The sequence below is a fragment of the Saccostrea echinata genome, unplaced genomic scaffold (genome assembly GCF_033153115.1).
Source record: "Saccostrea echinata isolate AGI-Se365-2 ecotype Australia unplaced genomic scaffold, CSIRO_AGI_Sech_v1 ptg000002l, whole genome shotgun sequence".
Lineage (NCBI taxonomy): Eukaryota > Metazoa > Mollusca > Bivalvia > Ostreida > Ostreidae > Saccostrea > Saccostrea echinata.
Genome location: NW_026889751.1, coordinates 5586312 through 5613110, shown reverse-complemented (window position 1 = coordinate 5613110; position 26799 = coordinate 5586312). Strand labels below are relative to the sequence as shown.

General features: G+C 33.3%; 1 protein-coding gene across 1 annotated transcript in view; it reads left to right on the top strand.

Annotated features, from left to right (window-relative positions):
- The window catches only part of LOC133203809 (unhealthy ribosome biogenesis protein 2 homolog), a 55319-nt gene extending 28887 nt beyond the window's left edge, over window positions 1–26432 (top strand). The window contains exons 18-30 of the mRNA XM_061339598.1: window positions 5171–5272; window positions 6309–6423; window positions 6587–6835; window positions 6922–7029; window positions 7141–7209; window positions 7444–7683; window positions 7927–8385; window positions 9197–9322; window positions 10506–10625; window positions 19224–19401; window positions 19816–19912; window positions 22446–22557; window positions 26251–26432. Of these exons, the coding sequence (XP_061195582.1) occupies window positions 5171–5272; window positions 6309–6423; window positions 6587–6835; window positions 6922–7029; window positions 7141–7209; window positions 7444–7683; window positions 7927–8385; window positions 9197–9322; window positions 10506–10625; window positions 19224–19401; window positions 19816–19912; window positions 22446–22557; window positions 26251–26406 (2131 nt within the window). The 3' untranslated portion in view covers window positions 26407–26432. The remainder of the gene's footprint in view (window positions 1–5170; window positions 5273–6308; window positions 6424–6586; window positions 6836–6921; window positions 7030–7140; window positions 7210–7443; window positions 7684–7926; window positions 8386–9196; window positions 9323–10505; window positions 10626–19223; window positions 19402–19815; window positions 19913–22445; window positions 22558–26250) is intronic.
- Window positions 26433–26799: the final 367 nt, after the last annotated feature.

The following is a 26799-nucleotide window of genomic DNA, read 5'->3' as shown; positions in this document are numbered from 1 at the left end:
TGTGCGTCTGTTTGTCCTTCAGTCCATTACGCTTTGGGGTACCCATCTCTTTTCTGCAACTCCTCTTATACCACTGAAACTTAATGATACTTTCACAGACTGAATCTTTGTTACTTAGTGCCATTGTGAACTCCTATTTTACTTCTTGATTGGACACATACGAAGGGCATTTGAAAAGTTCTGAGAACTGTTTGATAAAATATTAACCTTTTAAATTACTGAATTTGATATCATAGGACAGATCACAAAAATATACACATATTGTGACGTCACTTTGTAATTTTTATTAAGTAATAACTCCAAAAATGACATCAGAATCTCGAATGTCTAGCATACTGACCATGAAAATGGCATAAGAGACACAATTTCAGTGAAGTAAAATTCTAAAGTCAACTTTTGTTCATTACTCGGATGCACGCTAATGGACACAACTGCCAGTTGGAAAAATGTTTACATAGACTACAGTCTATCATATGAAGTTATATTTAGGAGCTCCTTTAGTTCTGAGATGGGTTAAGAGAGTGTCAAACATAGCATGTTATTATCGAATCTCGTGCAAAATATTGAGTGAAAAAGACGATGCTGTTAGAAAATCAAAAAGTTTACAATCTCAGGAGAGTAGTGTACGGTGTTACAGAGTCTGCTGGCATTAATTCGTCAGGTGTTTTAACCAATTTTGCGGGAATGTTTAAAGCTCAAGAGAGGTTAAGCGAAGGGTGTCCTATATTTTCTCATAAAAACCAAAATGGTGCCGGTGTAGTTCTGACCCCAACCGTAACTCAATATGTTCGAAAATTTTAAATCATGGAAAATAAATAAATTTGTACATAGCAAAGAAACTCAGATTTATTTTTTTGAGTCGAAAGTCAAAGGCAAAAGTGAGTTTTGGATTGCCGAAGTTGAAATAATATGAAAAAATGCGCACAGAAACAAGTCCGGGGGAAGACTTTTGTTTGTCTTATTCGTAAACGGTAAGAGTCCTGACACACAAGATACATTTATGGAAAACTGCATTGTTACACTTCAGTTTTATATAGAATATCTTTTATTTAATATAGTGGAGAGCTTTATAATAGACCGAAAATCCATCTATATCATATAAATAAAAATATTTTATGAACGCCTAAGATAAAATTACCGTGCTTATTAACCAAGCAAAAAAATAAAATATGGAATTACTGATTTACTGTACCATTCTTACAGTCGTACACTACCTCCATACAAATTTTCTTTAAAATATCTTTTCAAACAGGTCTTTGCCAGCACTTTTTCGATGTTCTCATGTGGACAAAAAATGCGACTTTTCAGTATGCTAAACATTCAAGATTCTGACGTCATTTTTGGAGTTATTACGTCATAAATATAAAAAAAGACGTTAATATAGGTGCAAATTTTCCAGCTCTTTTTAATGGTACCAAACTTCTTAACTTCCTTGTAATGGTTAATATTTTAGCAAGCAGTTCTCAGAACTTTTCAAATGCCCCTCGTATATCAGGTTTCCCATAGCAAATAAGGACACTGCCATTCTTTCTATAATATTGAGGGGTACCCATCTCTTATCCCCAAATCGTCCTATACCACTGAATAATATTTAATGTTACTCTCACAGATTCTTTATTACATAATGCCATTGAGCACCTCCTATTTTTCTTTTTCATCCAACACTTATTTCGGATCTCTCATAGCAAAACATGGACTTTGCCATTATAATCATATGGGAGGCGGGGGTATACTATTGTGAACTTAGTGCTCACAGTACCTCTAGTTTAACTATGTGGATATGACATCAACACTATTTACCAATGTACCATTATACAAAACAGCACAATTTTTCAAGAGGTATGAGTTCTGTATATGAAATAACAAGAAACTTTATTCTTGTGGAGCCCTCTCCTTATATGTCATACATGTAATTATCAAGACATATAAATAGGTTCTATGATAGACAATACCGGTATGTACTTCTAATCTTATTTGTCAAATGCATGGAAAAGATGTTGCCTAGCTGTTAAATGAACCTTTTGTTTTTATACAGTGTTAATTTTTGTTAAATGTTACATTGTTATGGAGTCATTCATTGTGAATGTCATTGATGTCATTGACAATTGTATATTAGGCCATTATTAAAAATATCTTTGTTTCCCCTAACCTAATCCTTACTTATAAAGTAATTCACAGATACATGTATTGTTGAATTTGGATTTTAGACACAAACTTGACTAGATGTACTTACAATTTCGTGGTTTATATATATGATTAACAAGGTACAACATACATGATAGAATTAGAGATGACTGTTTTATTCTGACTGATGGAAATTTAGAGGACTTGTCATAAATACGTGTATTGGAGATTAACTTATGAAATATATGACACCAGTGTCCATTTCTTACTATTTACAAAGGGACAAGATTCTCAGACAACCAATGACTAGGCATCTGCTTATATTTTTTCAAACCTACTACATGTCAACAGCTTCTAGGACATGCACAGGCATTAGTGCTGGCAGCCCATCAGTCTTTAAAGGCCTGATTAAAGAACAGTGCACTGATATCATCTGAGAAATACTGGCAATCAAGCTTTACAAATTAATTCAAAAGGTTTAAAAACATATTTGGAAGAAAAGAGGATGTAAACAAGCAAAAATTTATTCAAAGTTAACCTACTATGCAAAAAACTGGATAAAAATCTAAGAAGAAAAGTTGATATAAGGGTCATATCCAATGTTATGGTCACTAGATTTATCAGTACATGTGTACCAAGACAAGTTGTATCCTGATCAACTTTCAACTAAGTAAACCCAATACATCAAATTCTTACAAAAAAGCAGAAGTCAACTTCTAAAGTAGGATGCTAGTTGACTAGAAACTGTTCTAACCTGTGTGTAAAATATTTGAAGAAACAACTTTTGAAATCCAACGCATTAGGAGAATGTTCAAAATGACTAATTCACATTATTGCATATTGTAGTAAAAATATTTGTGATTTGATCATTAATCAGTGAGATTTAGTGTTTTGTGCATAAGCTTGACCTTGATAAGGCTGGACTTACTACATACTACCTTAGCTATTTTAAAAATGGCAAATAAAGTGCTAGAAATACATGTACTGCCTTAGTGATTTAAAAATATTATTTTTTGTACTGACCAAATGCTTCATTAAGAATGTAGGGTTCTATGATAAGTTTAAAATGTGTGACTGATAGGATGCAATTGCTTTATAATACTTTGATCTCCTTCTCAAAACATCACATGTTTTGTCCACCATTTTGTTTCCATCAAAACTTTGAAAATTATTGTAGAACACAAATAATCTTTCTCATGCAGACTGATTATAATGGATTTATATTTTTAAAAAATGGATTTTTTTAATTTATAAAAAAATGAAATAAACTTAACAGACAAAAAATATATCAATCCACTTGATTTAAATAGAACAGTTGTGTTAAAGAAAACAAGGGATTTTTTTTTTTACTTTGGCCTTATCTTGTTTTGTTTTTTGTGCGTTTAGACATATCCTGTTAACTAATTGTTCATGTAGATAATAGTGCAATCCCTGACTGAGGCATTAAAGAAAAGCCCCATGCATGCAGGCTTCTAATAATTATTAGCTCACCTGAGTCGAAGGCTCAAGTGAGCTTTTCTGATCGAAATTTGTCGTCATCGTTGTAAACTTTTCACATTTTTGACTTCTTCTCAAGAACCACTGGGCCAATTTCAATCAAACTTGGCACAGAGTATCCTTGGGTAAAAGGGATTCAAATTTGTTCAAATAAAAGGCCACTTCTTCTTCCAAGGGGAGATGATTACGAAAGTGTGAAAAATTAATGGCATACGGTAATTTAAAAATCTTCTTCTCAAGAACCACTGGGCCAGGAAAGATGAAACTCATGTGGAATCATCCTCAGGTAGTGTAGATTCAAATTTGTTAAAATCATGACCCCCGGAGGTAGGGTGGGGCCACAATGGACAATCAAAGTTTAACATAGGAATATATAGGAAAAAAATCTTTAAAAATCTTCTTCTCAAGAACAGCAAAGCCATGATTGGTCATATAAATATGGAAGCATCCTCAGGTAGTGTAGATTCAAGTTTGTTCAAATCATGACCCAGGGGATAGGATGGGGTCACAATGGGAGATCAAAGTTTTACATAGGAAAATATATAGGAAAAAAAACTTGAAAAATCTTCTCAAGAACAGCAAAGCCTTGTTAAGTCATATTGATATGGAAGCATTCTCAGTGTAGATTCAACTTTGTTTGAATCATGACCTCCAGGGTTAGGGTGGGGCCACAATGGGGATCAAAGTTTTACATAGGAATATATAGGAGAAAAAAACTTGAAAACTCTTCTCAAGAACAGCAAAGCGATGTTTTGTCATATTGATATGGAAACATCCTCATGTAGTGTAGATTCAAATTTGTTCAAATCATGATCCCTTGGGGTAGAGTGGGGCCACAGTTGGGGATCATAGTTTTACATAGGAATATATAGGGGAAAAAACTTGAAAAATGTTCTTAAGAACAGCAAAGCCATGATTAGTCTTACTGATATGGAAGCATCTCAGGTAGTATAGATTCAAGTTTGTTCAAATCATATATCCCAGGGGTAGAGTTGGGCCACAATGGGGGATCAAAGTTTTACATAGGAATACATAGTAAAAAATCTTTTCAAGAACAGAAAAGCCATGTTTAGTCATATTGATATGGAAGCATCCTCAGGTAGTGTAGATTCAAGTTTGTTCAAATGATGCCCCCCACCTGGGGGTGGGGGGTGGGGGGGGGAGTAGGGAGGGGCCACAAATTTTTGACAATGGATTATTTATGAAAAAATCTTTAAAAATCTTCTGCTCAAGAACAGCAAAGCCATTTGTTACATTATATGGAATCATCCTCAGGTAGTTTAAAATTCAATTCCCCCCCCCCCCCCACACACCCCCAATTAAACTTTTCAATACTGAACTGATCTGTGCTTTTTCCTAGCCAATGTGCTCAGGTGAGTGATGTGGCCCATGAGCCTCTTGTTATATCAAGCTTTTTGGTATTTCTTCACAGCTATTTGATATATTCATAAATTTTCTATGCACCATACATAAAATGCCAAAACTCTCACAACAGACATGCTTGTAATATAATGTATAGCACCCAGTGTATTTACATTACTTTTAACAGGAACTCAAATAAAAAGATGAAAACAGATTCCAAACTCTCCACAATTAGTACTGTTTTAGATGAGTTGTGTGATGATGTTTTTACAACAGCATCAGAGTATAGGTAAGAGTTTCCAAATTTTCAGTTTAGGTTTGAATTTTTGGCATCGTTGCAAAAAGATCAGGTGCACATTAGTTGTTTCTGGTCCATCTGTGTATATTCTTATGTAACATTTTGACAACATGCATGTTCAATACAGTATTTCTATGTAGTAAAAGTTAACGAAGCCATGTCTCCATAGTAAGGAAAAGGACAGTTATAAATTGTCACCAAAGATCAGTTAATTAAGGAGGCTGGGGGGTCAACAAATTAACCATCAGATATAACTTACTTTTTTAGATATGATATCTTAGGCTGTCAACTATCATTTGGCAAAGAAAAAATTCATACATTTTAGTTTTAAAATTTGATCATTTTTGTATATCTTTATATGGAGCTCTTCTTCTAAAGGAGATCAATATAGTCTAAAAATGGCCACGACCACCCAGCCCTCTTAATTTAGTTGAATATATGTAGATCTTTTCAGGTCTTTGTTCCCTCACTTTTGCCAAGTTCTTAGGTCTTCTTTGCATGTTTATCTGAATCAAAGTTTTTTGTTATGTTTAATATTGTGAAATATTGACTTGTATCAACATTTCTAATATATGCCCTAGTTGAAAGCTTGAGTGTTAATTGCAGTAGGTGGAAACAAATTTGGGAGGGGGCACTGCCCTTAAAGCATAATGCCACTAGTAGTTAATAACCCATCCAATAATGTAATCATACAAGTAACTTAATTCCTTATATGGTTTAGTAATTATACACTTCATTATAGGTAAATTACATTACTGAACATTCTTTATGACCACATGTAACAGAAATATTTGCTGAAAATAGTGCCCACTCATTCTGAAAGTTTCATTTACTACTGCTAATTACATTGCATAATATCTGCCCCATATTTTTGCCACCTCTAAAAATTATACAGATCAAATCAGAAGATTATGTTAGAGTTTGACAGATTCACTGATGAATAAAAAATAAAATTTTCCAAAATTTGATTTAGAATGTGAGTGTAATTATTATTATTTTTTTTTTTTGCTAAAATTTTATATTGTAGTAAGAGAATGGAGAAACTTCAGTTCATCTCTCATTTAATCAGTGACAGGCTTTTGAATGTCCACGGAGAACGTCAACTCACAACTGACAAATCCTCTTGGATTATCTGTTTACAGGTTTGGTACATTATTCATTCTTAAGTATACAACACTGGGAAAAAAACTATCACTTAAGGTCGAAAATTTAGTAGTACATGTACTGCAATGAGGTTCACTACCATTCTCTGAGAAGTTAATATTTTTGGCAGTTTTGCTAACACATTGAAATATTGTATTTCAGCATATAGAGATCTTGACCCAGTGTGACCATTCACCGGAGGAGATGGTCAGGGGTTTTCTGGGAGTCCTTACTCAGCTGACTGCTATAATGGCCCAGAAGCAAACTGAGGATGAAGAATTATTGGGGAGGATTCTTTCTGTGATGATAAAGACTATAGAAAAAGTGGCACGGGCCCCATTGTTTCACATGATCAATGTGGAAAAGTTTTTGAACTGGTGCAGTTGTCTCTTAGCCCAGGAAAAACAAATTGTATGTCATTCAGATATGTGATACATTTTTGTTGGTTTATAAGAAGTCATTCATTTTTCTTTTAATTATTTTTGTTCCATTTTCAGTATTCTCAGGCCATTTGTCAGAAGTTGGAACTTCTACTGGAACTCTCCTGCAGAGTTATGGTTACTGATTTTCAGTTACTGCCTGAACTCTTTCACATTATGAACAAGGTATAGAGGGAAATATGGATTTATGCAAAAATAAAATAAAAAAGAATGAAAGAAATATTAAAAGAATTTAAGAAAAGCATTATACTTCAATATTTTTATATTTTCCCACAGGGACTGCAAGGTTCTCCCGTCACAGTAGTCCCATGTTCTGTTGTATTATTTCTAAAGGAGATTTCTCAGGTATTATTTATAATGATACACTCCATTGTGTTGATATCTAGATATTTGATATGTTAGAATTATTGCCTTTCCATTTACATGTTTACATATGTCATGATACTATGAAAACCATGTATAAGCCACACTACTGTTAATAAAGTGTACCAATATTTATTCAAAAGGTTCTTTGAGTGCTTTCAAAGAAAAAAATAAACAACGGAAGTTTATTATTCATGTATTTTTCCAATGTTTCAGTTGCTGAAGAGATCTTATCTGAAAGAAGATGTAATTGGTGTATGTCAGACAGGTGTCCTGGAGATTTACAGATACCTGAAGACACACCTGGACAAACTGCAGGAATCTTCAGAGAAACTGACCGTTGGTCATGTCTGGTCTCTTTCGGCTTTGGTACAGATTCTACCTAGAGAGCAGATTGATTCTAATAATGTCACATTTATTCTTAACTTCTCACTGAAAATTCTGGAAGACTTACAAGTAAGATCCATCTTAAAATGGCCTACTGACTTTAGTCTTCTCCGAGTCTCTGATAAATATATTCCAAGAAAGATAACCCACAAGAGTAAAAAATAATGTAAGATCTCTTTGATGTCCAATAAAATATATTTTGAAAAAGAAAACTCACAAGATGTCTTTGATGATTGTTTGAAATTTATGTTTTGAAACATTATTCCATGATGTACTGTAATCTTATAAAGTGATTTTTTTTTTTGTTGGCAGGGAGATCTTTGCCTGACAGGTGCCTGTTTGGAGTATATACAAAGTCTCTGTCTATCTCTGGATCCGGATGTTAAGCTGCTAAGCTGTGAACAGAAACTGACTTTGTGGACAACATTAAAGACAGTGTTTAAACACATGCTTATGCAAAATGGCCAGAAAACATCTATCAAAGGAGAAAGCCAGTCATTGAAGTGTCTAGTGGCTAGTATCCTTAAGTCAAAAGAACCAGATAGAAAGTTTGACTACTTTACAGACTTTCCCATGGAATGGACATCACAAGATGAAGAGAAGCAGCAGAGCTGGGCCTGGATGAGGAAGAAGATGATGTTTGATGGTTGTTTTGAGAGAGATGGCTGGAGACTCATTTTTCAGCAGATCCAGAGCACTATTGGGGCACTTATCTTCTGTGTGGATGCTGATCAATTCCAGACCATTATTGACACTCTGGTATTAGATTGTGTAAGTAGGGACTGAAATAAGTTTTAACTTAAAACTGATTAAATCAAAGGGTAATTCTGTAATAGAAAGAGTATTTCTTTAATATATCATGTGCTTAAAGAGTTTTTCTTTCTTAATTCCCTTGATGACAAAGATTTTGTTAGATTTTGTTTATACTGATAAGCTGTAAAGCTTAAAGTAATAATAAAGAAGTCTACACTTTAACATTGCTCATCATATTGAAGTATTTAATATGAAGACCTTACACGTGGCACAAAGGTAGGTAATAACTAGAAGGTGTCATTACTCTTACAAAAGGTCATTTAGAGAAGAATAGGGTCACACTAATCAGAATTGTAAAATTCTTGGCTGGTCCATAATTTTGTAATTAAAGCTCATCTTAAGTACTGAGGATAGTTATTGTAGAAGGTGACCCTGACCCAAGATAATTAGGTAAAGGTCAGGAGGATTGGAAGTGGATTATTCTTGTCCTGTCCATATCTTTGTAGTGCAGAAGTATCAGAAGTTTATATTTTGTACATGTCAAGTAATGTGGAAATATCAAAAGCTTGTAGTTTGCAGAAAGTTAGGTAATGATCAGAGGGTGTGACATGACCATTACAACCCTTATCCATTGTCATTTGGACAATATCAATGTCATATTTGTAGCATTTAAAATCGGCCAACTCTCAGGAGCCTTCTTGTTTCACACACAAGTCTTGTGTGAAATTATATTATTATTCATTAGAAATTAAATCATCAGAGCATCAAAAAATGCTAAATTTTAGTGATGATAACATTAATTGCATCTAGAGTTTATTTTATTTGATAGCATCTTGAAGAATTGGTCCAGCACAACTTCTACAAAATGTTTGCATCTGTCCATCTCTGGAAACAAGTCATTCAGAATGAATTAACAGAAGAAAAAGGTGCTATTGTTGTCCAGGCTGTGGAGAAGGTGTTGTTTAATTCTAACTTCATTTGAAACACAGATGAAAAAGTACAGTTTTGATTTCAAGTTTATTTCAAGTGAAAGAAATACAGTGTTATGCATCCTAAATGTAACTTTTAAATGTACCTCCATTGCACCAAAATTGCAAACAGGGAATAAAATATCCAGTTTTAATTCTATGAGATACATGTACCTTGTCTTTCTGTAAGATGAACTTTTTTGGCTTAAGAAAAATCAAAAAAATAAATACTAGAATTTTGAGATTCTTTGAATTATATACTTACATTGAGAAATTTTTAGGGATAATTAAAGGTGTCTGAAGGATGAGGTGTTTTTATTGGTTTTACTGGTCTTTAACCAGATAATTTTTTATTTCACTGAGATGAATGACTATAGTTGTCGAGGTAAAAGACAAATTCTGTCAAATTTTGCCACTCAAATAGTCTGTGTTTTACATATAAACTGGATTTCTCCAAGAATCTTGAAGAATTTGTTCAGCATAACTTGTACAAAATTATTTTTTTTTTTTGTCAGTTTTTGTTTTCAATGAATGAAGTTGCCATAGTCACCAAGCACAGAATAATGTCATTATGTGGTGAAATTCCCTCAAAATGCTACTCCCCCTGTAGTCGTGGTCTGTTTTTCTGTTTTTAATAAAATTTTGATAAGTTCAGAAAACATTAGAATAAATATTTGTGTAAATGTTAATCATCTGTGTAAGTATTGATCATTTATATGTAAATGTTAATGATTTGAGTAAATGTTAATCTAAAAGAAGAAATGTTACAGGTCCAAGAGAGACCTTTCTCTTTCACAATATTCACAACAAAGACTACGGGTTTTCCAGCATAATATTGAGATGATGGTTTATTATTCAAAACAAACCTTTGCATTCAAAACATTTATTTTATTTAGTATAACTTAGTTATTTTTTAATCTTTTATATATAGTGAGAATAATTGTGGTACTGAATCCGTTTCCTAGTCTACCTCATCTTTTCTTTATCATTCCTTTATAAGTGGTTAAGTTAAAAGACAAACGCTGTTGAATTCTGCCCACTGAGGTTTGCTGAAGTAGCGAGCATTTTACTCATAAACTCGAGTTCTTTTGAAATAACAGTAAGCATTATAAAAGCAGAATTTTAAACAAGCGAACGGAGGGACAATGAACCTTGTCAATTTCTTCACAGGTGATGATTCATTTCCAGTCAGCGATGTTACAGTTAAAGGACATACAAGATGATCATGTAATTCTCAGTTTGGCAGTACCAATAATGAAATGTCAGGCTGACATGCTAAATTTTGGACCTGTAAGTATTTAGTCTTTCATTACTTCTAAAGACATCTAGCAGAGTATACAGGTATCTTTTTGTTTACTTTTCATTTTGATAAAGATTTTGTAATGTGGAACTTCAAACACTTACCTTTATCAAATGCTTTTTCTAGTTTTAACAAAAGATATCACACACAAATCAATTTTATCTTCTGCACAGAAGAGTTACATGGCTATTTTTCCAGGATTTGCAGTACTTGCACACACATTGCTTCATAATGTTCACAATTAATAATGAATGTTAACTAGAGGAACTGTGAGCAGTAAGATTTTGATACCCCCTTTCCCCACTTCCATATGAGTGGGATGGCAAAGTGCATTTCTTCACAGTATATTAATGAAATTCTGTGAAAGTTCCATTGAATTTCATTCAGGGTTTTAGGAGCAGGAGTTTGCTCTAACAAAATGGATACCTCCATTATCAAGTATAATGGCAAGGTCCATGTTTTGTTATTAAAACCCAAAATATTTGTCTAATTAGAATGTAAAATAGGCAGTCCACAATGGCACTATGTAATAATCTCATCAAATTTATTCAGTGGTATAAGTGGAGTGGCAGATAAGAGATGGATAACCCTAGTGTTAAATGAAAAAGTGGTAAAGTCCATGTTTTGCTATGGGAAACCCCAAATATCTTTCTAATGGAAAACAGAAAAAACAAGCTTATAAGAAAGTACCTTGGATGGGCGATTTTGCTTCGTTATAAAAGTAATTCATTATATCTGCTAAATACACAATATATTTTAAAGCCATGACCCTGTAATGAAAATGACTTTGTTGTAAGTCTCAATTCATTATAAGTGTCTTCACTATAAGAGTATTATACTGTATTTCTAAAAATGTATCTTTTTTTTTTGGTCTGTCTGGAAAAGAGAGAACAATGATATTCAGGGTGGAAAAGGCTAGAATGAGTTTGTGTTATTTAAATACATTGTACTTCATGTGTCTAGAAATGAAGATGATCTATTTTTTTTCTTATGGGAATCAGAGAACAATGGTATTCAGGATGGAAAAGTTGTCTGTCACCTTTCCATTTTCTAAGATGTCTGGACTATATAGCTAGAAGGGTAATGGCATACACCCTTTTAATAATGCAGTTATAAATAGTTCAGTTTAAGCAGGTATTGATATTTTAATCTGTATTTTCACCTTGTTCTCTTTTACTGTTTTTGTCCATTATTGTACATTTTCCATAAAATTTTAAATATTTTCACCATCTCTGAAACATATAAACAATTTAAAGTAAACTTGGTTGACAGCAGAGTTCTTTGGTTAAACAGGAACAAAATTTTAATTTAAAAAAAAAAAGAAATTGTTTAAATATGTGTGTCATGAAGTTCTTTTGAATTTTGTGCAGGCTGGCCAGGCCAGTAGAGAAAACGATAAGCCGTAGAATAACACCCCCCCCCACCCCCCCACCCCCCCAATAAAATAAAGAGAATATCAAAACAAACACACTCTCTCACAAAGAAAGAAAATATAACTTTAAATTGCAAACCAGATACTAGTAATACTGACAATGAAATAAAGAATTAACTTTTATCACATTCAATTGTCAATAAAACAGATGATGGTTTTAAAACGTAGATAATTATAACAGAAAACAAAGTATCTCAAAGTTCAACACTTGTAATAAGTTTTGTAGAAAAAATTTAGTTTTAATCAAGTGATATCTGTAAATATGTTATCCGTTAAATTGTAATGAACTTCTCACTCTTTTATTTCTTTAAACTGAATTGTAAGTTTGACTATTCAAATTTGTATGCTGTCACAGAACTGCTACCACCAATTTCTCTACATGCTCTGTCTACATACACCACGGCCTTTGTTGTCAATTTGTTTTGGCCTCAGTCTCAACACATGTCCCAAAATTCCTCCTGAGATCCTAACACCTACTTCTGTCTTGTGGATTATAATCATAACCCCACCTCACTGAAACAATAATTACTTGGTCTAAAACCTGTACACTACTCACTCAAACAACAAGACTTAGTATAATCATAACCCCTCCTCACTGAAACAATAACTACTTAGTCGAAAACCTGTACACTACTCACTTAAACTACAAATAGTAATAAATTTACAACAAAACCCACAAACTATATACACGAGAAAATAGCTTACTGACTGGAGAAGCAAATGCCCTTGCAGTTAAATTACTGACTTCCTGGCTACCTGTTTACCAGACTATAACTTCTGGAATTCACCATGGACATTGACTACAGGGCAAATTCGAAACATGCCCACACTGATCAAACCAGTTAAACTAAAAATAGCCCTATTTACGAAAACTCTTAACTACAGAACCAAACTAGGGATAAAAGAAACATTATTCAACTTCATCACAATATGCATATACTTTTTGAAAAATTGAACCATATGTAGGCTGTTTAACAATACTAGCATTTCAGTCCTTTCTCAAATACTGTAAACATGGATGTTTTTATGGGGTAAAATTTTGCGATTTCCATGGAACTAAGCATTTGCATGGGGCTTATTTTTGTGGAAGTTAAGGAATTTCTAAAATGTGTTGCTTTGTTGTTTAGTATGGCTTCATTAACCCCAGAATTTGCCAAACTTTCTCCTACTTGAACATTTTAACATTTACAGTAACTGTATTTGATGTCTCCTAAAACTTTATAATATTTATTTCGAATTATACCAGATAAATGAAAAGCGTAAAGATGCAAAAATTGTTGACTGAACAAAAGCTTTTAATGTACCAAGTACTGTGCATATCTAATCGTACATTTCAGAATTATTGCTCTGTCAATGTTTTGTGATTTATGGTTTAATGGCTCCTAGAAGCTTCTTTTAAGATGCATGTACACATGTATGTGTGTTAGTTTACCTTTTTTTAATTTACAGGTTTAATTAAAACATATATTTATAGCTATTTGTTTTTCAATACATGAAATAAAGTAATTTACACTCCCTTTTGCTCTACTGGTCATAGACCAGAGGAGCTTATGTGATATTGGCTGATTTTAATACATTTTGGTTCATAGTAATAATAAAAAATAATTTGTTTTTATTTTGATAACAACTAATGTTGCCGTATCATGAATACAAAAAGATTATTCTGTGAAATTCTTGCAAAATGCTCCTCATTCTACAGTTTTGGTCTGATTTTATTATGATACACAAGATTCATGTGTAGTTTTTTTTTTAAATTTTGTTTAACTTTTTTGCCATGGTAATTATAAAGTATATTTTATATTTGAATATGCTACTCCTACAGTTTCTCTGAATTAGATGTTCGAACCTTTTAAAGAATGTTCACATCAACACGCATACCGGTGATTCTGTGATTCAAATTTTGATTTGGATTATTCAATTGCTCTTGATGGTTCAAATGGAATAAAGATAATTAATATTTGAAAATGCCAGTCCTTCAAGGGGAAGTTATGTAGGAAATAGTGAAAATAGAGTTGGGTCATTAAAGCTTCTTGTCAAGATTATCTGTAATAGAAGACATAAGATTTGAACAAAAGCATACTTTCTGTATATATATTCAAGTACTTTAAAAAGTTACTTTTCAGCAGGCCTTAAGTTTAAGTTGCATTTATATGGAAACATTCACATGAAGTGTAAAATCTTGTTTGTTTGTTTACATCTTAATTGGCCCCTCTCGGCCAGGTAGTGCAACAATTTTATGTTGATCTGCATAGGAAAAAGTAAAGAAACCTCAAGATTAGCGGGATTCATATTAGTCAAATTAATATAGAAGCATATCTATATATAGTGTGGTTTTAAATCATGGAATCAAATCTTAAGGTGATCGAGGGTGAATCTTATTCTGATGACGACCGTCTCTGGTCGAAACCTGTCAACTAAATAAATTCACTTGTGCATTCTCACGAAGTGTTGGTGTTTACTACTTTTGATCCAGACCCTATTGAATATCACGTGGTATCCACTCGTGAGAATCTTCGGTAATTTCAACCTTAAGGTGTTGGTTTCCAGTTTAATTTTGTTCAATATACAAAAGTTTGATTATAACTGAAATAAAAATAAATTATATGTTTCAAAATGCTTTTCCTTAAAATACTTTTGACATGCTATGTGTCTTAACCTTTCTGTTAATTTTCATTAAATATTTTTACTTTACACTGAAATTCAGACTGAAAAAAGTATAAAATCTACTTTAAGTCTTAATCTCATATAGCTTACAGTCTCACCAGAGATGTTGATTAAAAATTCAGTAGTATTATGTACAATTATTGGCTGTGATTGACAAGATACTATAAATGGGTCTTAATTAAAGCTTTGCATTTAGCTTTTATAAACAACCATCCCACTTCTTCATGACAATTAATGTTGATGTGTAAAGTTAATGACTGTAAATAAAAGAGAGTGATCTAAACATGGTATCTACAAGAATTATTTATAAGGACCCAGCTCTGTGTTTACCCTGAAGTGATCAGTATGTCCAGCTGTCTATCTGTCCATCAAATTTCATATGTCCAAAGCATATTTTCTCCTCCCTTGGCCCAGTCAAGCTCAGACTTCACCCATAGATTGCCCATGGTTAGAGGGTATGCAGTGATCTTGAACCAAGTTTCTGGATCAAAGGTCAAGGTAAAACATCTTTGTCTTCTTTTTCCTCCTTGGCCTTGTCTTGCTTATCCTTCACTTACAGAGTAAAAGTAGTGACATTTAAAACAAATCTTTGGATGAAATGTGGAGATAACGAACAGTAATCAAGCTCAAAAGTCCACTGAAACAACACAAATCGGAAGCAGAGCAAACACGGACCTCTAAAAAACATCAGAGGCGGGATCAGGTGCCATGGAGGACTAAGTATCCCCTGTGGACCATTCACACCAACGGTTTGCTCATTGGTATGATTGGGCAAACAGAAAAATCCGCAGACAACTCAGTCTTCAAACATAGATCAAAAGCGAAGGTAAAAAAAATCACTGTGTTAAATCCTTGTTTTGAATATTTTCTCTCCCCTTGGCCCAGTCTTGCTCAAACTTAAGACACAAAGTGCCCATGGATAGAGGTTGTGCAGTGATGTTGACCAGTTTTCTTAATACAAGATCAAAGTCATATTAAAACATCTGTGTTTTGGATTTAAAGCATAGAGAGTGTGTAGTGACCGTAAACCAATTAATTTTAATTTCAATTCAATTTTATTGATATGATTTACATCAGAATGTCTTGTAATACAATAATGTAGATTAAAATACAAATGTTAAAACTTTAAAAAGTAGACAAAATTTTACTTTAAGACTCTGAATTTCTAGGGAAAATAAAATTTTACAAAAATTATCACTCTCAAGTTAGTCTTTTTTGATAAGGTACATGTACTTACTAATCCAATGAGTTGTCTCACAATGGGCATTCACACAGTTGGAAGGCTCTACACAGGGAATTTCTTATCATAATAAATTGAATTCAGAAATTTTATGTAATGCAAAAGTCAGTATTTTATATGATTACTGCTCCAAAGCCAGATTTGTAATAATGATAAATGTGCAATATAGCTATGTATAATATATAATTTTATCGGTAGGAAAAATTCTTTCAGTGTAAATAAATGCCAACCTAATAAGCAAAGTGATCAAAAGCATAATCAGGAATCTCCATTGGCACCATCACTTAGATTTTAAACTTATTTGGCTAATGTTCGAGTTCATTAGCATCACATAACCAGGTTTCTTTGCATGGACAATAGTATTAATACAGTTGAACTTCAGTATCTCAATCACCTATATCTCAAATACCATGGATATGTTGAAGTGCTTGTGAAGTACCCACCATTTATTCTTTAGGTATTTTACCCTCAATATCTCGAATCCTGGGATATCTCAGGTTTTATTTTGTTTCACCCATTCAAGATAACAAGAATTGACTGACTATTTTTGCTTTAAGGACTTATCGCATGATCTTTCAAAAATCATAATTTTATGAGAAATATTATCTACAAACTTGTTTATTAAAATACTGAATACAATAAACGTTGTTGAAAGCATATTTTATGAGATATTGAGAGTTGAAATTCAAATACGGTATAGCAATATGCATATTTCAGTCGGATTTCGGTGAAATACTGCTCTGACGTTATAAGCGACAATTCAGTGATAGAGAGATGAAAATATGCACACTATTTCTGGAATTATCAACGAAAAATGCAGCTTACTTACGAAAAATGCCGAAAAAATAATTCCTAACGACTGCTTTTCAATTACTATAGAAATGTTTACTAGGTCTAAGGTGTAAGGCTTTTGAGATATTTTCGTTTTTTCATTCCAAAAATTTAGAATCTGTAGCTCTGATTCAGGCAATGTTTCGTAATCGGAAAATTATTTTTCAAGACCGCCATCCTTTACAAAACTTGCATAAATCAATATCATTTTAAAAACGAAGAATAACAAAGTTATAGAATATTAAACTTGTGAATCAAATAAGTTAATAAGATGATAAGATGACAAATCAAATTGTATTGCGATGGTGAGTTTCTTCGTCTTCGCCGCGTCTCCCTTGCTATCGTCGCTGCTATTTTTACAATGTTAAGAAATTTTTCATATTTTTCTTGCTGACAATTCTAATATATAAGGTTGGATGTTCAATTTCATATCGTGTCACAGGGTCACATGATTGCTATCTAATTAACTTAGATTTTTAAATCAGGGGTTTTCATTTGAGTGAATAATTGGTTAATTACCACGGTTTATCTGCAGTTACACACAAAATTTATAAACTGTGGTCATAAGGAACATTTTACGCTTTTAATTTCAAATAATTTAGAAACATGCGATAAGTCCTTTAAGACATACATCTTATGACATTCCATCCAACAAATATACAAAAGTGCAGTTTGTTTTGTAGCCTTGTATTACATTGTTACGTGGTATTTTATAGATTAAAATAAATACAGAATTAATTGACCTAGAACATTAAACAGAAAATGATCTTGTGACATTTTCATGTACTTCAGAAGCATGTTGTGTATGGAATAGAAACATTCTTATGTCCTTTTGACTGCAGATTGTACATAACAGATGATATCATACCAAATTTGATAATCAATTAGGTGTTAATTATTAACTGTATCATTTTTACTAGCTCACCTCAGCAAGTGGGTGGGTGGGGTGGGGGTGGGGCTTATGTAATACCCTAGACCTCAGCATCCCAGGTTAAATTTTTTGGAGCAGATTTCTTATCAAGTACTTCTATGCCTTATATTTAATCACAGATACATGGACAATGCCTCCGGTATATTTCATTGTACCAGTCAAGGTTTCAGATATGTTGCAATTTCAGCTAAAGAATGACCAAGTTAATGTTTTTGGAGCTGGTCTCATTTCCAAAAAACTTTAAGCCCCTTATTGAACAAATTTGCATGGATGATACATCTAAGGATGCACACTACTAGACTTGCTTCGGATGCTGGATCTGACCTACATTTTCCGAATGAGTGACCAGGCAAAAGTTTTTGGAGCAGATTCATTCTAAATAATTATTTGCCTTGAGTTGACCAAACTTGCACTGATGATACATCTAAGGATTCAAACTACTGGACTTGCTTTGGATGTTGAATTTGACCTATATTTTCTAGATAAGTGACCAGGTTAAAGTTTCTGGTTCATTCTAAAGTGACTATAAGCCCTTTGCTAACCAACTTTGCACTGAAGATACATATATTGATACACACTATCTGAGTTGTTTGGATGTGGGATTTGCCCTACTTTTTCCAGATGAGTGACCAGCTTAAAGTATATTTGAATCAGGTTCATTTCCAAGAAACTCTAAGGCCTACCTGAACCAAACTTGCATGGATGATGCATCAAGGGATGCACAATAATAGAGTGGTCTAAGATACTGGATTTGACCTACATATTTTTCAGATTAGTGGCAAGGACTTTAGGGTTTTTAGAAGGTGGGGTGCAGTGCATTGAACCAAACTGTATGTCCTAGCTTGTTTGTCCATCATGCTGAATGGAAGTTATATATTTTTTGAAGAAGAATGTTCTGGTGCAAAGCCAAGTTAATTTATTTGAGAAGTAAATCAAACTTCAAAATCAAAGTGTTTATCTTGATTCAGGTAATGCACATGTAAAAATATGAAAGCCCTGTCTTTTCAGGTACAAAATGTATGGCCAAGGTTAAAGTATTTGAAAACTATGTCTATAAACTTCAAGACCATGAGATCAAAAATCAAAGTATATTTAAAATAGATCTTCTCATAATATTAATGCACATGTGAAATATGAAAGCCCTATCTTCTCTCATTTAAAAGTTATTACTGAGGTTAAAATTTTTGAAAAGTAGATCAAACTTCAAGGTCTTGAGGTCAAAAATCAAAGTACATATTTGAAAAGGATTTGTCATAGGTAATGCACTTTTCAGTGAACCATCTTTAATGTGGTCATTTAAAATGTTATTGTATTTGTTCTCTGAATAAATAACCAATTCTCCAAATATCTTTATCATTAATTTAAACTGCTCATGAAACTTGATCTTAACGAAAACTTGTTTTGATAGTTGACCAATTTTTTTCATGCAAATGGTTCTGTGTAAATTATATTAACATTTATTTGATTTCATTTTATTGCTTTTTTTTCAGTCTTTGATGTCCTCCCAGTGTGCTACATTGGCTCTACAAAGTTGTGCATATATCCCATTATGCACCTCATCTCATTACCCAGCATTCAATGCTGTATGTGCGGTGTTGACTTCCATGATGGTACACCATACAGAGGCAGCCCTCAGTGTCATACCGACCTTCATCAGCTGTGCTAACCATATCCTTTTGAAGAAAAGAACATGTGTTGAGATAAAAAAAAAAATTCTCTTTTGTGATTTTGGAAAGGAACAAAGTATGGTTGCTATTACTGTTTGCAAGAAACCCTATAAAATTCATTATATTGAATGTGTACTAACCAAGAAGCAATATTTAATTATAAATGATTTTTACTTTCTCTATAATGTCACACTCTTCTTTGAAAGTAAAAGGCTCTCTTTGACCCTTGTGGAAGTCACTTAGAATAATACAAAACTATTAATTTGTGTTGTTGTGCCAGAACTGATTTTAAATGAAAACAAACATAAAGGCCAGCTATCCAGATTTTCTAGTTGCTCTGTTAGGAGGAGGAAGGGGAAACATATGTGCTTTTTATTAATTGTTATATGTTATCTGAGTTTCCTTAATATGCAACGTTTGATGAAGTTTGTCATAGCAATGGGAAACCAAGAAATATTGATTGAAACAAATACTGCAACTGAGGCCAGAAATTGTGCACATAACCTCAACAAGTAAGACAGTAGACTTTTTGTTTTTTCTAAAATAGTCTTATTCTTATTAATTAAAAAGAAGGTCACATAAATGTCAACATCCATTTATGTCTGTATTGATGCTATACATCTTAGCTCACCTGGGCATGTGGCCAAAGTGAGTTTTTCTGATCAAAGTGTGTATGTACATGCCATGAATATGGCCGAGGCATATAGAGTTTGTCATGTCCATCTTCTGTCCTTCTTCCATGCTTTGCATTTAGCTCATTTCAACCTCAGTTTCAAAGACACTGTTCAAGATATTTTTATCAAACTGCATATGTTATAAATATTGATGAGAGCTGTTCAACTGCATTATCATTTTTTTTAACTTGACCTTTCCTTTGACCTTGACTTCCTTTTTTCTTAATTTAGTTTTTAGCTCAGTTTTAAAGAAACCATTCAAGAAAGTGTAATCAAACGTCATATGCTGATATATACCGAAGAGAGCTACATGTATTAAACTGCATCATCATTTTTTTAATTTGACCTTTCCTCTGACCTTAACCTCATTTTTCTTAAATTAGTGTGTAGCTTAGTTTCAAAGGTACCATTCAAAATATTTCTATCAACCTTCATAGCTGATACATATTGGTGAGAGCTATTCAACTGCATCAACATTTTTGAGAGCATTTTTGACCTTGACCTTTCATTTGACCTTGACCTAACTTTTCTTAAATTAGTGCTTAGCTCTGTTTTGAAGAAACCATTCAAGATAGTGTAATAAAACTTTCATATGCTGATACGTACTGATGAGACCTACTTAACTGCATCAACATTTTTTTTACCTTGGTCTTTCCTTTGACCTTGCCCTCACTTTTCTGAAATTAATGTTTAGCTCATTTTTAAAGAAACCATTAAAGAAACCATTCAAGAAAGTGTAATCAAACTTCATATGCTGATACATACTGAAGTAAACTATTCAACTGCATCAACATTTTGACCTTGAACCTTTCCTTTGACTTTGACCTCATTTTTCTTAAATTAGTGTTTAGCTCAGTTTTAAATAACCATTCAAGATATTTTTATCAAACTTAATATGCTGATAAATATTAGTGAGAGCTATTCAACTGCATCAAAAAAGTTTGACCTTAAATTTTCATGTGACCTTGACCTCACTCTTCCTTAATTTGCTTTTTGCTTAGTCTTAAAGAAACCATTTAAGATACTTTTATGTAAGCTTATGCACTTATACATAATTTGACAAGAATTTATCATCTATATCCATTTTTTTTAGATTTCAATTTCAATTTTAAAGAAACTATTCAAGATATTCTCATCAAACTTCATACACTCATACAGATTTTCATGTTGCATCAGTAATATACCCTTGGTAGGGCATTCATGTCTTATGGACATATTTCTAGTTTGATATGTCTTACATACAATTTGTAGCATTCATTCGAACTTTTTAACCCCTTTGTGGAAAACCTTTGAACAATGAAAGTAATTGATGGACTTTCAGAAAAGTCTGAGATCTACCAAAAATTTTATAAGAGTAATTTAGTGTCTGTAATGATTGTGGTCTCTCTGAGAGTTTTCACATTCTTATCTTCTTGTAAATGTGTTTTTAAATTTCTTCACTCTTGAAGTTCATGAAGCTACTATACAAGGAGTTAACTCAGATTTCATTGTTTAATATCCTAAGGTTGAGAACTGTTTCTTATGACCTTTAAATTAGACTGTAAGAAAATGATATAAAAATGTTATTTGAAAGGCCTGTTAACCCCCCCCCCCCCATTCTAATATGCTTAAATTGCCCCATCTTTATGTATCCAAAAGTTTGTGGTAAAAGTTGGAATCTAACCCCGACTCCTCAAGAAATGAAGGGTTTCTAACAATTTTATTTATTTAATGCTGGTCAAAGCCAAGGAATGAAATAGGGTTTGTAACAATTTTATTTATTAAATGCTGGTCAAAGATTTTTCATATCGGTTTTTTTTCTGCCCCCCCCCCCCCCCCTTTTCCCCATTCAAAAATGAATATGCAGTAAAATTCATTTATAGCTAAGTCCTTAAGTTCTAGGGACCCATTTATTTCCTCTCTCTCTCTCTCTCTCTCTCTCTCTATATATATATATATATATAACAAATTGATCATGAAAAATATAGCAAATTCACAATTTTTAATGTTTTCCGTCAATTATGACTATTAGTTTTTTTGTACATGACTGCATGTCCATTTCTTCATAAAGAAATATGACTCAGGTGAGCATTGTGGTATATTTTTTTTTTGTTTGTTTTAATAGTGATTCTAATTCAATTCTATGTTCAACAGCAAACATGAAAATAGAAAAATAAAATGATTTAATGTGAGATGTCTGACATTAGATGATAATCATTTGAGCACAAATATTGCAAGATTACCTTTGCAGGTTGATGTGAATGGTAATAACATTAAAACATATATATATATATATATATATATATATATATATATATATATATATATATATATATATATATATATATATATATCATAATTTATTATGCTCATTGTTTTTGTATTTTTACAGGTTATATGTTCTGATAGCTTCTCATAAGCTAGATTTCTCCAAGGTAGCAGTTTATTTGGTATCTAATTTTGTATCAGAGGTTCAAAAAATGACACTACTTCCAACTGTCAAGGTAATAGAAAATATTATTTGTTATTATACCCCACGCAACTAGTTGCGGGGGGTATAATGCTTTTGACCCGTCCGTCAGTCAGTCAGTCAGTCAGTCCGTCAGTCCTGTTTTTCTTGTCAGCGCAACTCCTCCTAAACCGCTGCACAGAATTTCGTCAAACTTTGCAGATATTTAGGACACAATGTGTAGATGTGCAAACTACCAGGAAATTCCGATTCCTTTATTTTTTCTGAGAATTTCGGCACTTTTCAACTTAGATTTTTGGCCATATCTTGAATATAGAGATGAACAGTTTCTCAGTGCAACTCCTCCTAAACCGCTGCACAGAATTTCGTCAAACTTTGCAGATATTTAGGACACAATGTGTAGATGTGCATATTACCAGGAAATTCCGATTCCTTTATTTTTTCTGGGAATTTCGACACTTTTCAACTTAGATTTTTGGCCATGTCTTGAATATAGAGATGAACAGTTTGTCAGTGCAACTCCTCCTAAACCGCTGCACAGAATTTCGTCAAACTTGCAGATATTTAGGACACAATGTGTAGATGTGCATATTACCAGGAAATTCCGATTCCTTTATTTTTCTGGGAATTTCGGCACTTTTCAACTTAGATATTTGGCCATATCTTGAATATAGAGATGAACAGTTTGTCAGCACAACTCCTTTTAAACCACTGCACAGAATTTCGTCAACTTTTGCAGATATTTAGGACACAATGTGTAGATGTGCATATTACCAGGAAATTCCGATTCCTTCATTTTTCTGGGAATTTCGGCACTTTCAACTTAGATTTTGGCTATATCTTGAATATAGAGATGAACAATTTGTCGGCGCAACTCCATTTAAACCGCTGCACAGAATTTCATCAAACTTTGCAGATATTTAGGACACAGTGTGTAGATGTGCATATTACCAGGAAATTCGGATTCCGTTATTTTTGCCCTAAGAGTTTTGTATTATTGAAGAAACTTTCCAGCTAGGTAATAAGGAAATCCACACTGGAATCAGCCTTTGTAATGACATTTTATGTGAAATATTTTATGACCTTAAAAGACCCCTATTGATTTTGAGATCAAAATATTAATGATTTAACACACACATAAAATCTTTAATCTTGGATAGTTCTCAACCCCCCCCCCCCCACCCCCACCCCCCACCCATCCCCCTCAAATTGGTGCTTTGCCTTAAATAATTTCATAAGTACAGTATATAAACATTCATATGAGTACATCATAATTTTGTTTCCATCAACTATTTAAATGTGTAAGTTGTTGTTGGACATGGACTTACACTCATTAACAAATTGAAATCACTGAGGAATTTAAATAACAGTTTGTCAGCATAACTCCTGCACTGAATTTCCTGAAACTTTGTAGGTATTTCAGACATAATGTATAGATTTGTATATTACCAAGAAATTTTGATTCCATTATTTATCTAGAAACTTCAGCCCATTTAAATTTGTAACATACAAAGATTTGAATGTCCTTATATGCAAGAAGTTTTGATGTGATGATTTTTTGCAAGTAATGCCCCTATTTGAATTATACTGTGTATTTAAAATGCACTATGCTATTCAGTACATGTTGCATTGTCGAGTTTTGGGGGAGCGTGGGGTATGTGAGCTTGCTCACTTTTTCTTTCATTTATAATATGGCAAGAAAATCCATGAACAGAAAAAAAACTTGGCATATAGCCCCCCCCCCCATTCATCCCCCCAAAAATAAACAAGGAATAAAAAAAAAAAACACTCTCTGTGAAGAGCAACAAGAGTTTTAGTGAAATGGGAATTTTATGAAGTTAGGAGACTCCCCGTTTATGTAAAACTCGCGTATTGCAACATAGCTACAAACCTACATATAATTATGAATTTATAATTATCATGTTTATTAAAATCACAACACATCATGCATCCTATCGAACACGTGTTTACTCGATCTTTATATAGACGGCCAATCTGATTGGATATTGTATTCATAGAATTCATGAACCATTTGACCGTTTTTTTAGCTCACCATGACAAAGTCGAGATGAGCTTATGCTACACCCCCGGCATTGGCGTAGGCGTTAGCGTCGGCATCCAGGTTAAAGTTTTAGGAGCAAGTCCATTCCCAAGTAACTATAAGCCCTACCTGGACCAAACTTGCATGGGTGATGCATCTAGGGATGGACACAACCAGACTTGCTTAGGATACTGGATCTGACCTACATTTTTCAGATGAGTGACCAGCTTAAAGTTTTTGGAGCAGGTCCATTTCCAAGTAACTATAAGCCGTACCTGGACCAAACTTGCATGGATGATGCATCTAAGGATGGACACTACCAGACTTGCTTCGGATGCTGAATCTGACCTACATTTTCCAGATGAGTGACCAGCTTAAAGTTTTTGGGGCAGGTCCATTTCCAAGTAACTGTAAGCCCTTCAAGTTCCTAGACCAAACTTGCATGGATGATGCATCTAGGGATGGACACTACCAGACTTGCTTCGGATGCTGGATCTGACCTACATTTTCCAGATGAGTGACCATCTTAAAGTTTTTGAGCAGGTCCATTCCCAAGTAAGTATAAGCCCTACCTGGACCAAACTTGCATGGATGATGCATCTAAGGATGGACACTACCAAACTTGCTTCACATGCTGGATCTGACCAACATTTTCCAGATGAGTGACCAGGTTAAAGTTTTTGTAGCAGGTCCATTCCAAAGTAACTATAAGCCTTACGTGGACCAAACTTGCATGGATGATGCATCTAGGGATGGACACTACCAGACTTGCTTCGGATGCTGGATCTGACCTACATTTTCCAAATGAGTGACCATGGCAATGTTTTTGGAATAGCTCTATAATTATATGGCCTGTTATGATTGAACTTGCATGGATGATGCATCTAAGGATGAACAATTTCAGACTTGCTTTCGGATGTAGGAAATGAAAGACATTTTCTTCATTAGTGAACAGGTTAAAGTTTTTGGAACAGATCAATTCCCAATGAACTATAAGACCTACTTGCACAGAAATTGCATGAATATTGTTTTCAGGATGCACACTAAATATAAAGAAAATATGATGTGAGATTTGCATTACTTATACTGATAACATTCGTCGAGATGAGCTTCGTAATCTTTGATTACCTATGTTTTCTATTCTGAAGAAAATGACCTGTTATTATGTAACAACCAGAGTTCAAGAAAAGCTCAAAATGTTCCATTCTTACGAGAAATTTTATCATTTCAATGCCCATTACTGTATTTATTTCAGAAAGGTCCAATACTACAACCCCCCCCCCCCCCAGCACACACACACGAAATAGGATATTCAAGTTTGGGCAGTTGACTTTTTTTGCTTGTTGGATTTTTAGGGGAAGTCCCTCCCCACTTTTAAAGCTGTTGCATTATTTACAATGTAACAACTAACTTCAAAAGATTCCAGTTGTATTTCAAATTTGTGTTCCATGTGACAAGACCGTTATATGTAACAACAAATTTTACGTCGTGACCTTGATCTTGGTTTAATATGAGATTAAATGTTAAAAGTTTGTATAGATATCTTACAAGGAAAGTAGACAACAATATATATTTATGTACATGTACATGGAGCAAGCCAAATAATTATTTGCATGAAGTAAAAAAACTTTAATTTTATTTATAATGCCTTATAATGCTTAATAAATATTGAATTTTATTTTGTAGCGTGCTTTGATGCCTGCAATATATGCTATTCTGGACATATGTGACAACCACGTGATTTCTCAGTTACACATGGTGCTGAATCAAGGAGTAAAAGCTGTATTCAAAGTGCTTTATTCGGACTACATGAAATATCACCACTACACTGGAAAAGTCTAATCTTGAATAAAGAATGCATTGAAATGTTTTTGCTTGTTTTTCCCAAGTGGCATTAAGCAGGGGTACGTTGTAGTTATTCGAAATTTCCGACGACGACTCTCTCTCAGTATAGAAAATAAACGACTTTGTAGTATTTTGAAATTAAGAAACATTCAAGACGACAGTTTATAACTAATAGTAAGCATTGGTCCCTCCCTTTCCCTCATTTTATAAACGGTAATTGTAAGCTGAACATTCCCTTTGTGACGGCACTTTTTACATCCCTCCAGATAAATCCAGTTTACAAGGTTTGCCTCCCTTTTTTGATGGATTTTTCGTAAAAGTTACCGTTTCTTCTGCGTAACCTATTCAACAACTTCTCATAATGATTGCCCTTAGACTACCTCCAGATTG